The 12,465-nt window shown below is 36.6% G+C and overlaps 1 protein-coding gene across 2 annotated transcripts in view; it reads left to right on the plus strand.

Moving 5' to 3' along the window:
* TRPM7 (transient receptor potential cation channel subfamily M member 7) overlaps positions 1-12,465 on the plus strand; it is a 52,563-nt gene that overhangs the window by 27,730 nt on the left and 12,368 nt on the right. For both annotated transcript variants that reach the window (XM_048318144.1, XM_048318143.1), the window contains exons 10-25: positions 274-346; positions 625-725; positions 1,639-1,773; positions 2,570-2,623; positions 3,185-3,325; positions 3,810-3,944; positions 4,550-4,830; positions 5,307-5,535; positions 6,771-6,926; positions 7,060-7,203; positions 7,792-7,920; positions 8,158-8,442; positions 9,485-9,659; positions 10,195-10,327; positions 11,155-11,339; positions 12,009-12,141. In XM_048318144.1, coding sequence (XP_048174101.1) covers positions 274-346; positions 625-725; positions 1,639-1,773; positions 2,570-2,623; positions 3,185-3,325; positions 3,810-3,944; positions 4,550-4,830; positions 5,307-5,535; positions 6,771-6,926; positions 7,060-7,203; positions 7,792-7,920; positions 8,158-8,442; positions 9,485-9,659; positions 10,195-10,327; positions 11,155-11,339; positions 12,009-12,141 — 2,489 coding nt within the window. The remainder of the gene's footprint in view (positions 1-273; positions 347-624; positions 726-1,638; positions 1,774-2,569; positions 2,624-3,184; positions 3,326-3,809; positions 3,945-4,549; positions 4,831-5,306; positions 5,536-6,770; positions 6,927-7,059; positions 7,204-7,791; positions 7,921-8,157; positions 8,443-9,484; positions 9,660-10,194; positions 10,328-11,154; positions 11,340-12,008; positions 12,142-12,465) is intronic.

Here is a 12,465-nt window from a genome sequence, read left to right on the forward strand (position 1 = left end):
CTGGAGAGGTAAACAGGATTCTGTGTTACAGACAGCGGTGAATTGTAATCATAGGAGGAAAAGAAGTTCAAATTAATTGAAGATTCCCACTTAGGAAAACAGAACAGAATGCACACTAAAAGTTTAAATTGAGCATAGAGAGGTTTGAAGTTGCATTGAAGACAAGGTGTCTTTTATGTTAGGAATTGAAAAAGATTTAAAAGACTGTTGCCAATCACCTTTGCATGAAAATAACTTTTAAATATGTTGTCCCCTTTTTGCCATTTTGAACAGATTACAGTTTTTCATATTGGGTCAGATGAACATCAGGACATTGATGTTGCAATACTTACAGCATTGTTAAAAGGTGAGACTTAATTTTTTAAGATCATTTGGAACCTGCAGCTATTATTGTCTATTGTTTATATGATGGATTTTTATAAAATACCAGTAGGAATCTTTAGTTTTTAAACAAGTAAGTATCTGTGTTCTCATTGTATAATACCATAAGGTGACATAAATGATGAAATATACAGCACAATTTTGTAGCGGTTTTTTTGATTTGGCCTTTTTAGGAAGCAATAATGTTTTTTATCTTGTATTCTAATTAATTTTAAATTTTCTTCCTTGTGTTTGCTTCTTAAGGCACGAATGCATCTGCATTTGACCAGCTTGTTCTTACACTTGCATGGGACAGAGTTGACATAGCCAAAAATCACGTTTTTGTTTATGGGCAACAATGGCTGGTATGTAATGGTCTGGATTAAGCTGAATGATAATTCCTAATAGAGAGAAGCACAATTTACTGTAAAGAAGTTTATTTATTACATTTATTTATATTTTATTATCTTTCTATAAAGAATGAATCTTGACTTTTGTAGGGAGAAACTTTGGAATAGTGACACATTTATTTTGAGCCAGTAATTTGTGTGTACTGCATAGCCATACAGCTGTTTTGCTATTACGTATTTGCAAATGGTCCAAAAAGTTTAGAAATGTGCTAACTGTTCTGAATAACTAGCAGAGAAAATGCATTACAGAAGGTGGAAGCTGAATTCATGTTAGTCAGATGCTCTTTACAGTTGCATGGCCCTAGAAAGTTCTTAAGGAGCAACAAGTAAAATGCTCTGTTGGCAGCGCTGCAGTGTCTTTTGAGGGAGGGACAAAATGTCTGTTTCTTGTAGTTTGAAAATTAGTTTAAGAACTACCTGGTGGCTCTTGCCTTTTTCCCATATTACTGTAAAAATAAAACTTGAGCTTATTGAGTGTGCAGTCAGAAGTACATACTGTGTAAGGCTTATTGATTGCCATGATGGTTCTGACATCTTTGAAGCAAATTGTGCTTTGGATGTTATGTGTCTTCTTGTTTTGTCCAATATCAACCTGTGAGAGCAGCTTAACTGTGTTAAACCAAATGTCTCCTTAGTGCCATGTACTGTCTCAGGAGGCAATACCTATGGAACAGTTCAAGTCTTCAGAGTATTCTCTCATCCTGTAATTGTGTGAAGTTGGGGGGATATTCTGAACCAAGGGTGACATCTTTATAGGCATGTAAGGTTTTCACAGCCCTGTAAGTGAAGGAGGTTGATAGAGTATCTAAGTTCACTTTTTTACTAGCTCTCCTTTACAAGGCTCTACCTTGTTGTTTATTTGCTGTAGGTTGGCTCCCTGGAACAAGCTATGTTGGATGCCCTTGTGATGGACAGAGTTGCATTTGTGAAACTTCTGATTGAAAACGGAGTAAGCATGCACAAATTTCTTACAATTCCCAGGCTGGAAGAACTTTATAACACAGTAAGTAGATGATTGCTTTTTAAGCTGCTTTTAGAACAGTTTTTTAGTTGCTCAGCCTGTTGTATCCTGGGTTGTGTGCAGCAATCTGAAGGGTGTGGGGTGTTGGTAGGGAAGGCTCCTGTGCATGAGGTTAGAGTTGGGAAGTGGATACTGTGCTCTGCCCCAGCAGCACCAGAATTGTCTGTCAGCAGGGTTTGGTGCTAGGGATAGACACGAAAGGGAGAATTGCAGCTCTGCTGTGGACACCACACAAAGTGTGCAAACCACAGTGGGGAAGAGAATGAGAGAAAGTCACGTGGGTGAAACTTGTGCCCAGAATATGAGGTCTACAGGGCTTCATAGGATGGATTCTGTCTGTAGCAGTTAACGTTGTAACAGTTCTAAAAAGAGTTTAATTTGTTAACCTGCATAGTTATAATTATTACTTAGAAAAATTTTGTTGCTGTAGGTGTTGATCTAAGAATTCCAAGGTAATTTTGGTATCAGTTAAGTATCCAACAGGACAGAACAAAGAACCTTCCACCAAAAATTAGCTGATGTGAGTAGTACACAAATATGGCTTAGGTTTGCATTAACAGTCTCATTATTTGCTTTTGACAAAAAAAAAAAAAAGAGAATGAATTCTTTAGTTAATATATCTCTATAAAGAAGCTTCCTTGAGAAGTTAATAAAATACAAATAAATATAATAAATTATCTTTCTATATTTTTAATTACTGTTTTAAATTCATGTCTTATGGTGTTGCTGTTGCACACTAATTTCTCGTTCCAAATTTTTCTCCTGTTTTTTTATAAAGAAACAAGGCCCAACTAACCCAACACTCTTTCATCTGGTTCGGGATGTCAAACAGGTATGCTGTCAATGTAAAAATCTGTCAAGCAAAGGGTTTGGTTAATTTCTTATATTTGATTATCAATTTGATCTGAAGTTTATGAATTAATTTTTATTGTAAGTATTAAGCTACCTCTGCAGACATTTTGGTAGTTTGCAATACTTCTGTTGTATGCTTGGTGCCCCGCTGCCTAAAAGATGTTAAACCCAAAGGGTGTTGTCTTTCGTCTTTCTTTTGACTGCTTTCCTTCTTGGGGGGATTGAAAGCTGATGCTCCCAGTGTAGAGTAATTCTGGCTGTTAAAACAATAGACAAAAAAACCTCCAGTGTCTCCCCCATCAATGGAATGAGTATCTGTTCTGTTAGGGGAGTTCATATAGAAAAGAAGGTGTAACCTGGTGTTTCTTTAAAAATAACTGTTGAGCATGCAGATGCTTTTTTGGTTTTGTGTTGGAGGGGTTTTTTATCATGAAAGGCTTCTTTTTTATATTATTTAGAGCTGTGATAAAACATGTAGAAACACTCTAAGCAAGTTTAATAGTATACCTTGAAAAAGTAAAAATACCTTTTGTATTCCTAGGGAAATCTTCCTCCAGGATATAAAATCAACCTGATTGATGTGGGACTGGTTATTGAATATCTGATGGGAGGAACCTACAGATGCACCTATACAAGGAAACGCTTTAGAGCGATCTACAACAGTCTCAGCGGGAACAATCGGGTACGTGCACTTGGGTAACAGCACATTTCTTCTCAATTAAAAAACCCCAAACCTCTGTGTTTTGTAGAATAATTGAATGCATGTTGGTTTGTTCTTCTTGTCAATGGACTGGTTCTTTTAAACACAGTAGTAAGGGCTATGAGGGCAGCTGAGAACTGTCTTGGGATTGAGGGCAAACAACAGGTTTTGTTCTCCTCAGCCTTATTCTAGCACATCCTAATTCCTTCTCTGTGATTCCCTCTTTTCCTACTCATAGGGGAAGAATGGACACTACTGATGCAGATTCACCAGGGCTTAGGGTACAGATATTTTAGTTTCTTGTGCAAGCTATGCTAACCAACAAGTGTAACTGCCTATTTAGTGACTTCTTAAAACTAATGAAAACAAACAAGGAACCATGTTAAATATCCAGTAAAAATTCTGGTTGTGCTGTTGTGTAAGTTCATCAGTGTTTCAGTAACCAAACCCCTTCTTCTTTTTGCAGAGATCTGGGCGAAATCCTTCAAGTACTACTCCTCAGATGTGTAAAAGCCATGAGTCTTTTGGTAACAGGGCAGACAAGAAAGAAAAAATGCGCCATAATCATTTCATCAAAACAGCACAGCCGTACAAACCAAAGGTAGGGCTGGTGAGGGGAGCACAGTGGGGTTTATTTCAAGACCCTAAGAGTGGGGAGCCTGCTGGAAATCCAAGTGCCATGGGAGTGTGAGTAGCAGCAATTGTGCTGACCTTGGTAAAGCTGGAATTTCGACTTTGCTTTTGTACTTGGTTCTAAACTGCAGCCTTTGTACAGGATTCTGTAAAAGGTGTTTCTGTATAGTAGGCTTGTGGATAAACTTTTATGTTAGGGACCAAACAGCTTATCTTTGACACAGTTCTAGTAATAAGGGTGGGACTTGCATGGCTTGGTAGACAGAGCAAGATTTGGCCATGTGTTACTACTACAAGCAGTTTCCATGAGTTTCTTGTTTTGTATGTAGGTATGTTAGTTGCTGCTTTTCTTTGATCTATAATTCAAATTAATTCAGTCTCACAGTTATTAAAATGAGTTGGACTCAACTGTTAAGTTTTTAAACAAAAGTTCCAGCTGCTTTTCAAGTGTTCAAAATTCTTTCTTTTTTCTTTTTATAATTTTTGGTATTGGATCACTCAGCGTTTTATTTCAAGTTACGTAATGACCAAATATAGCAACTTGAAATGTGACTTTGTGGTTTTATTTTAAAGATTGACACTGGTGCAGAAGAGGGAAAAAAGAAAAGAACCAAAGATGAAATAGTTGACATAGATGATCCAGAAACGAGACGTTTTGCTTATCCTCTGAACGAGCTGTTGCTGTGGGCAGTGCTGATGAAGAGGCAGAAGATGGCCCTTTTCTTCTGGCAGCACGGCGAGGAGTCCATGGCCAAGGCTTTGGTGGCTTGCAAAGTGTATCGCTCCATGGCATATGAGGCAAAACAAAGTGACCTTGTTGATGATACTTCAGAAGAACTGAAACAGTATTCCAAGTAAATTACATTCCAATTGTTCAAAATATTTTCTTGGCATCCACAATAAAAGCAGTGGGCTACTTATTGAAAAAAGCACAAATTGTTCTGTGTTAGCACACTTGGAGACAATTCTGTTTTGCGAAAAGTTTTAAGTGGGACTGGAGTAGAAGCTTTATAATAGATATTGCTCTTTCTTGAGGGCTGTTAGAAGTCTTGATTTGTAGTCAAATTAGAAGGAGACTCAATGTGCCATTTTCTTCTGTGTAATCTCTGTGCATGTTCTAATAGCTGTTTTAGCATGCATGTTTTTAACTGAAGTCACAGATTGACATATTGTAGTTACAAATTACAGTGTATCTGTACAGAAGGGACAAATAATGGTCCCTTCAAGTTGTGCAGGTTGGGAATTCGTTCGTACAAGAAAATTCAAGCTAAACTCATGGTCATTTCTATAGCTACTATATTTTGTTTTGTTGGTTTTTCCTTCATTTTAGTGAGTTTGGTCAGCTGGCAGTTGAGCTGTTAGAGCAGTCCTTCCGACAAGATGAAACTATGGCAATGAAATTACTGACATATGAACTTAAAAACTGGAGCAACTCCACTTGTCTGAAGCTGGCAGTGTCCTCGAGGCTCCGGCCGTTCGTAGCACACACCTGCACACAGATGTTGTTATCAGATATGTGGATGGGAAGGCTGAACATGAGGAAGAATTCATGGTACAAAGTAAGCACTGTTGCAGTTTCTTGGTGTGAAAAGGGTCAGTGGAGTTTAAAGGGAAGGGAAGTGTGTGTTTAAATGCTGTTAGTGTGAAGCTTTCGCAACTATAGCTTTTATTAATAAATCCTGTAAACCAGTCTCCTGTAACATAATCAAAACTGGAATATTTGTTGTAAACTCTTCTTTTGACACTCTATTATCTTTTCAAATAAGGTACAGAAATATAGAAGGCAAAAAACAGGCAAGTAGCCTTTAATCAGAGGCTTAAAGAGATCATGTGAATACTAATCCACTACTAAAAACATAGTAGTAACAAACCTTAACAGATGGAAAACCTGTTGTAAGACTGTAGTTTCATGCATTTTGGCTTTTTACAGGGAGAACATAAGACTTGATGTAAAAAAGGTTTATGAATATCCTATTTCGGAGGAACTGAGTAAAAGCAGGGCACAGAATGAAACAAGGGTAGGCAAATCTGGGACAGGTTTTCCAGTGGTGCCCTTTGTGTGGTATAGATATAGATCAATTATGATCTAGACAGAGATAATTGATCAATTGAACCAAAATGGGAGTTGCATATTTCTTTGAGATGATGTACCAAAACCTAATTGTTGCTAGAAATATAAGTAAATAAAACTTTCCTACAAAATACCTACAAGCATCATTTAACTTGTGACCTACTAAAATCCTCTTTATAACTGATTAACTGTTTTCTTGCTTGCTTTGTAACAGGCTAATTACAGTAAATAGCTTTCACTTACTCTCTTCATCTATACCTTAGCTCATTTTTTTACCATAAAGATAAAAAAAAAAACCCCCAAACAAAACATACACCGTTCCCCTCTCCCCCCACAAACCACAACTTTATATATGCTTTTAAAATGCACTTTAACAATACACAGTTCCAGAGTTTCTGGGGTTGGATTAAATAACAGAGTGCACAGAGAAGGTCTCTGTCTTCAGGCTTGGAGTACATTCTTTCTAGTAGCCTTGAATTTTGGAATTTGTTGGTTTTTCCCATTTCCTGTGTCTTCAAGTCAGGAAACACTCTGTATATGTGATCCTAAGCTCTTAAGTGTATATACAAGTAATAACAACTAATTATTTTCTACATTTTTTCCCTAAATAACAAGCAAGTGAAATTTAAATATTTAATTTTCAGAGGCTATTCTGTGTGTTGATGTGTTCTGATGCTTTAATGTAGTTGTGAACTATTTACACTTAGTCTTCATCTTTTCCAGGTGATACTGAGTATTCTGCTCCCTCCTGCTATACTGCTGCTGGAATATAAGACCAAGGCTGAAATGTCACATATTCCTCAGTCTCAAGATGCACATCAAATGGCAATGGATGACAGTGAGAACAACTTCCAGACTGCAGCAGATGAAATACCAATGGTAACGTGGGGCAGGGGGAGGCATTAAAAACAGTATTCCTCACTTTTTACATTTTTAAGTCAAAGCAGAAGTGAAATTGAGTGCCAAAAAGCATGTATTTTTGTGTGGGAAGTTAACAGTCCTTTTATTTTAGGAGGTTTTTAAAGAAGTGAGGATCTTGGACAGTACTTTCGAAAAGCATGACATGGAGACTCCAGCAAAACCCAAAAGACTCCCAATTACACAGAAGTTTTATGCATTTTATCATGCTCCAATTGTGAAGTTTTGGTTTAATACGGTGAGTTTTTTTTCTGTGTGTAGTGTGTATTTTATTTGGAAATGTAGCACAGGTTTTTGGGTTCTTTTCCCAACATGTAACTCTGATTGAATCAATGTTAAGCACTTTGCAAAAAGCAGACAGAAAACCCCTTATCTTGCTAAGCAGGAAATGAGAAATACTTGATTTTATAAAACTGCATATGCATGTGCTGTGCCCTGTGATTTGGGTTTTTTAAAATTCTGTTCTGAGTAATTAATCTCATTATTTGCTATCAGGAGTTCTATAACCATTTATTAGTCTGAAGTGTTCATGCACAGCTTCATTTCAATCACTGTAATAGAAATGCTAGAATTTGTACTGAAGGAAAATAGCTGTAATAAGAGCAAAGCTTTTCTAACAATAAATAGCTTATTACAGCTATTTTTCCTTTTCTAAGATGAAAATGTTTGTATTTCCTTATAAATAATAACTTGTCTGTTTAAAGGGGTAAATATAGTCCTGTAATCCTACTTGGAGCTTTTATTGTATACCACATCAAAAGATTCCATGTGCATCTGTAAAGGATCCTTCAGTAATTATATGTATATGCTTTATTTGGTTTTTCAGTTGGCATACTTAGGATTCCTCATGCTCTACACATTTGTGGTTCTTGTAAAAATGGAAGAATTACCATCTGTTCAGGAGTGGATTGTTATTGCTTACATTTTCACATCAGCAATTGAGAAAATTCGTGAGGTATGCCTGTAACAGTCTGGGATTTTAGCCTTTTTTTGTTAGTTAAAACAGTATGCTTTAAACTATTCTATAAACAAGAAAACCTAAGAAACTTCAAGCATCAGAGTACATGATGCAATACCTTTATCTTAAACCTATTTTATTTTTGCAAGCATAAAAATACTAGTGATTCATGTATTTCACTCTTGGTCCCTGTGCAATAAATGCGAGCTGTCCTGACCTTCATTTCTTTTACAGATTTTTATGTCGGAGGCTGGGAAGATTAATCAGAAGATCAAAGTGTGGTTCAGTGACTACTTCAACATCAGTGACACAGTTGCCATTGTCACTTTCTTTATTGGGTTTGCATTAAGATTTGGAGCCAAGGGGAATTTTGGAGAAAACACTTACAGAGAAAATTATGTCTTTGTTGCTGGAAGAATAACTTACTGTCTCAATATAATTTTTTGGTATGTGCGATTACTGGATTTTCTAGCTGTAAATCAACAGGCTGGCCCTTATGTTATGATGATTGGGAAAATGGTAAGTACTATGTTTGTTGCTGATTTTTTTCCCAACTGCATCCATTTATAACTTTTCTCATAGTTTTAAATAGTAAAAAGTTTCTTATCCTGCTGTAACAGGATAGCAACTTGGTGTGCAGAATTAGCTAGCTGGAATATAACTTAGACTGTTCCAAAGCAAGCACTGATCATAAGGCTTCCTTTATGGAGCTGTCTCTCTCACAGAAATGTAAGAAAATGGCAAATCTTCCTTCTCTGGCCTGTTTTGTTCTCAGATGTCAGAGACTTAAATGAATATGATGAAGGCTTTGTCTTGATTCAGCCTCCCATTTAGGTCCTATTTATAGCCTTTGTGCTCTTTAGGTCAAAACTTTTAACTTGTTCTGCATCCTAAACCACCTTCATGGTTTTGTGCTATGGAAAACTGGGAATAGATTGTGCTCTATGTGCATCTCACACAGAAAATATTAAAATTGTTTAAACTTCAAGTTAAATACCCTAGCTCTACTGTCAGTAGCTATCCTAAATGTTAAAAAAGGCTTGAGAGCTGTGTATGTGAATGTGGAAGGAGCCTTTTGTGTTTCTTCCCTCTATAAAATGGTTCCTACAAAACTGAGCCCTGTCATTCCTTAAAAACAAGGGCACCAAGTTGCTCATTTCTCACTTTGATTTCTTGCAAGAGGCATAGGTTCTGTGTTCCTGCCCTTGGAAAACTCTGCCTCTGGTTTTTGTGCAGCTACTGAGCACATTTAGGAAGGAATGTTTCTCTTTGTCAGCTGCTCCTCGTGTACGTATAGTATCAAGTTGAAAGGGTCAGTTGCCTTTGACCAAGGATACTAAATACACTGTAAGAAAGGACAGGAAAAAAACCCAATAGTTTTGGGGTTTTTTTACAGGGCTTTTTATTGGACAGAATTTTCTGAGTGAATATTTGTGTCCTGGACTCTTTTCCTTATGTAATACATAGAATTTCTCAAGTGTACACTGTCACTGTAAAAGTTTTTAAGTTGTGAGATCATACTTAGGACCTCGTGGATTAACTGACTTTTTTGTGTTGATAGGTGGCCAACATGTTTTACATTGTGGTGATTATGGCACTTGTACTACTTAGTTTTGGTGTTCCCAGGAAGGCAATACTGTATCCTCATGAGGCACCCTCTTGGACTCTTGCTAGAGATATTGTGTTTCATCCATACTGGATGATTTTTGGTGAAGTCTATGCCTATGAGATTGATGGTAAGATACTGCAATTATGAAGCAAGTAAAGAGAAAACTTACTCTGATAAGGTCTTCTCAAAACCTTACAAAATTCCCAGTACTGTTGGCATTGATTCCATTCATTGGATTTTCTCCCTTTTGTGGGTTGCAGCTCTGTAACTATGTGACCTGACTTTTCATTTTCTTTTATCAAACTTGATTGGCTTAGAATGAAAACTACATAATCACAATTTCTTACAAGGCTATTCCTAGCAAGATTTTGGAATACTGCCCCACAGCTATCATGACAAAATTTTGGCTGTGATGGTGTAGTATGCTTTTTTTAAAAAGCCAGTAATATAATTATAGCATAGTATCAGCCAGAAACATTCTCAGGTGTTTTTCTGCCATGTTCCTAAATGCATGGAGACATTTTGAGTTGCAGAACCAGTGCTTGATAGTTGGTTGTTGCAAACTGTTAAGTGACTTTTTTTTTTTTTCTGTGTTTGTCTATACCTGCTGGGAGATCTAAAAGATGTACATGTCTTCTCTGTATCTTTTTTTCCCAACACAGTATGTGCAAATAATTCTGATGAAAAAGTTGCTCATCTCTGTGGCCCAGGAACATGGTTGACCCCGTTTCTTCAAGCTGTCTACCTCTTTGTACAGTATATAATCATGGTTAATCTCCTTATTGCATTTTTCAAGTGAGTATATAGATAATAGTTAATTTTTGCTGATAATTTGACAAGTTTCTATTTCATTGCAATAAGAGGACAAGATAAGAACTGATGCCAGATCAGAGCAATCCCATTTCCTGAAAGTTTTTTCAGTTTCCAAGGCTGGTCTTTGTCTCCTCCTCACTGCAAGCCCATGGCTATGTTAGGGAAGTGTGTGATGTGACTGGCTCACCTCTCATCTGTGAGGTCAGGGGAATCAGAAGTTCAAGGAAGTTTGAAGGCATTTTGTAACTTTTCTTTGTCAGAAAACAAACAGAATTGTTTCTTTGTCTTTATACTGACTGTTGTTCCTAAATTCATTTAACATTCTCCAGTTGATTGAGTCTTAGTTCTCTTTTAAAACAGTTCTCTGCAAGTGTTTGATTTATGAGCATAAGGAGCTCACAAACACTGAGGAAGGCAGACTGCAGAATTAACATGGTGTGATACAAAATTCTGGGTTTAGTTAGAAATAATTAATTTTTTTGTTCAGCAAACTTGAAATTTGATCTCTCTGTAATTTATTTCTGAGTAAAGGTACTGAGATGTTACCTGATGGGAGAATTTTTTTAACCCTCTCTTTGCTCTGGATCATGGTGTTCTCTTGAACATGTTTCCAACTTCCACAAAAATAATTTTGCAGCAGAAAACAAGTTCATGCTTTTGTCTCTTAGTTAACTGGCTTCAGAATTCAAGATTGTTATCAAAGTGTTAAAAAAGCAAACAATATCCAACAACCACCAAACAAACAGCACCAACTCCCCACCACCCCAAAAACCACCTTGATGTGTTAATACTGTTCTGTTCCCTTTCAGCAACGTGTATTTACAAGTCAAGGCAATTTCAAACATTGTGTGGAAGTATCAGCGCTATCATTTCATTATGGCCTACCATGAAAAACCTGTTCTGCCTCCACCACTGATCATTCTTAGCCACATGGCTTCCCTGTTCTGCTGTATATGTAAAAGAAGGAAGACAGACAAGACTTCAGATGGGCCAAGTATGAACAGTTACCCAAAAAATTGCAGTAATGTTTTTGCTGTGGTTAAAGCAAACTGTCAGAAAAGCGCCGTGTTCTTGGTTATAATGTGTATTGTGAAGAAAGTCAAAGTGGGTCTTCATTTTCTGTGTTTTCAGTATTGGTAGTTCTTTTGAAAAGCACTGTGCTTTTCTCAAGAGTATAATGGCAGCCCCTAGAAATCTCCAGTAAAGCTAACTTACGATACAAGCTAACAGATGAGATTTCTTGTTACTGCTAATGGAGGTTTTTTTTTTTTCCTTCTGTAAAACTTCTTTGAAACTTTAAAAAAAAAAAAAAAAAAAAGGCAGGGAATTCCACAGAGAATAAAATCCAGCTAAGGAATCTAGCTTCTGCCTCAAAGATAAAGGGATTAAAGGGTAGGAGCATAAGGAATGATAAAATTGTACACAGATCCTCTCAGAATTACTATTTTCATTTTATTTTATTGCCAGTCTTTGACCTTGAGAACTTTTTTGCAATGACAGGGGAAGGGTCTTAGGTGGCACTCTGGTGGCGTTTTTTGGTTTGTTTGGGTGTTTTTGTTGTGTCTCTATTGTTAACACCCTTTGGAGAGTTGTGACTGCTAGTTTTCAGCACCTGTACAACTTCATGACATATGTGTCATCTCAACTGTTGATCTCTCTTTAGAACTCTTCCTGACAGAAGAAGATCAGAAGAAACTTCATGATTTTGAAGAGCTGTGTGTTGAGATGTATTTCAATGAAAAGGATGATAAATTTCATTCTGGAAGTGAGGAGAGGATTCGAGTCACATTTGAACGGTAGAATATTTACAAGTAAAATTTCTGAATAGAGAATTAGAACTTTTACAGGTTTTTTTAATTTAGTTTAAGGGGGGAGAAATGCAGCTTAAGAACATAAAGTGTTCATGCAAATTTTATATGGTCTTTCCATTGCTATGCAGAAACTGGTAATGTGATGCTTCTTGGTCTGTAGAAGCACTCAGTAAATTGAGGCAATTATATTATTTAGTTTCCCGTGATGTTTTAAGAAACTGATAGATTTCAGAAAATGCTGTAGGCTCTCTATTGATAAGTGTTTTCATTCTGTGATTGAGAAGTATGTACAAATGTTGTACCACAAAA

The sequence above is a fragment of the Corvus hawaiiensis genome, chromosome 13 (genome assembly GCF_020740725.1).
Source record: "Corvus hawaiiensis isolate bCorHaw1 chromosome 13, bCorHaw1.pri.cur, whole genome shotgun sequence".
Lineage (NCBI taxonomy): Eukaryota > Metazoa > Chordata > Aves > Passeriformes > Corvidae > Corvus > Corvus hawaiiensis.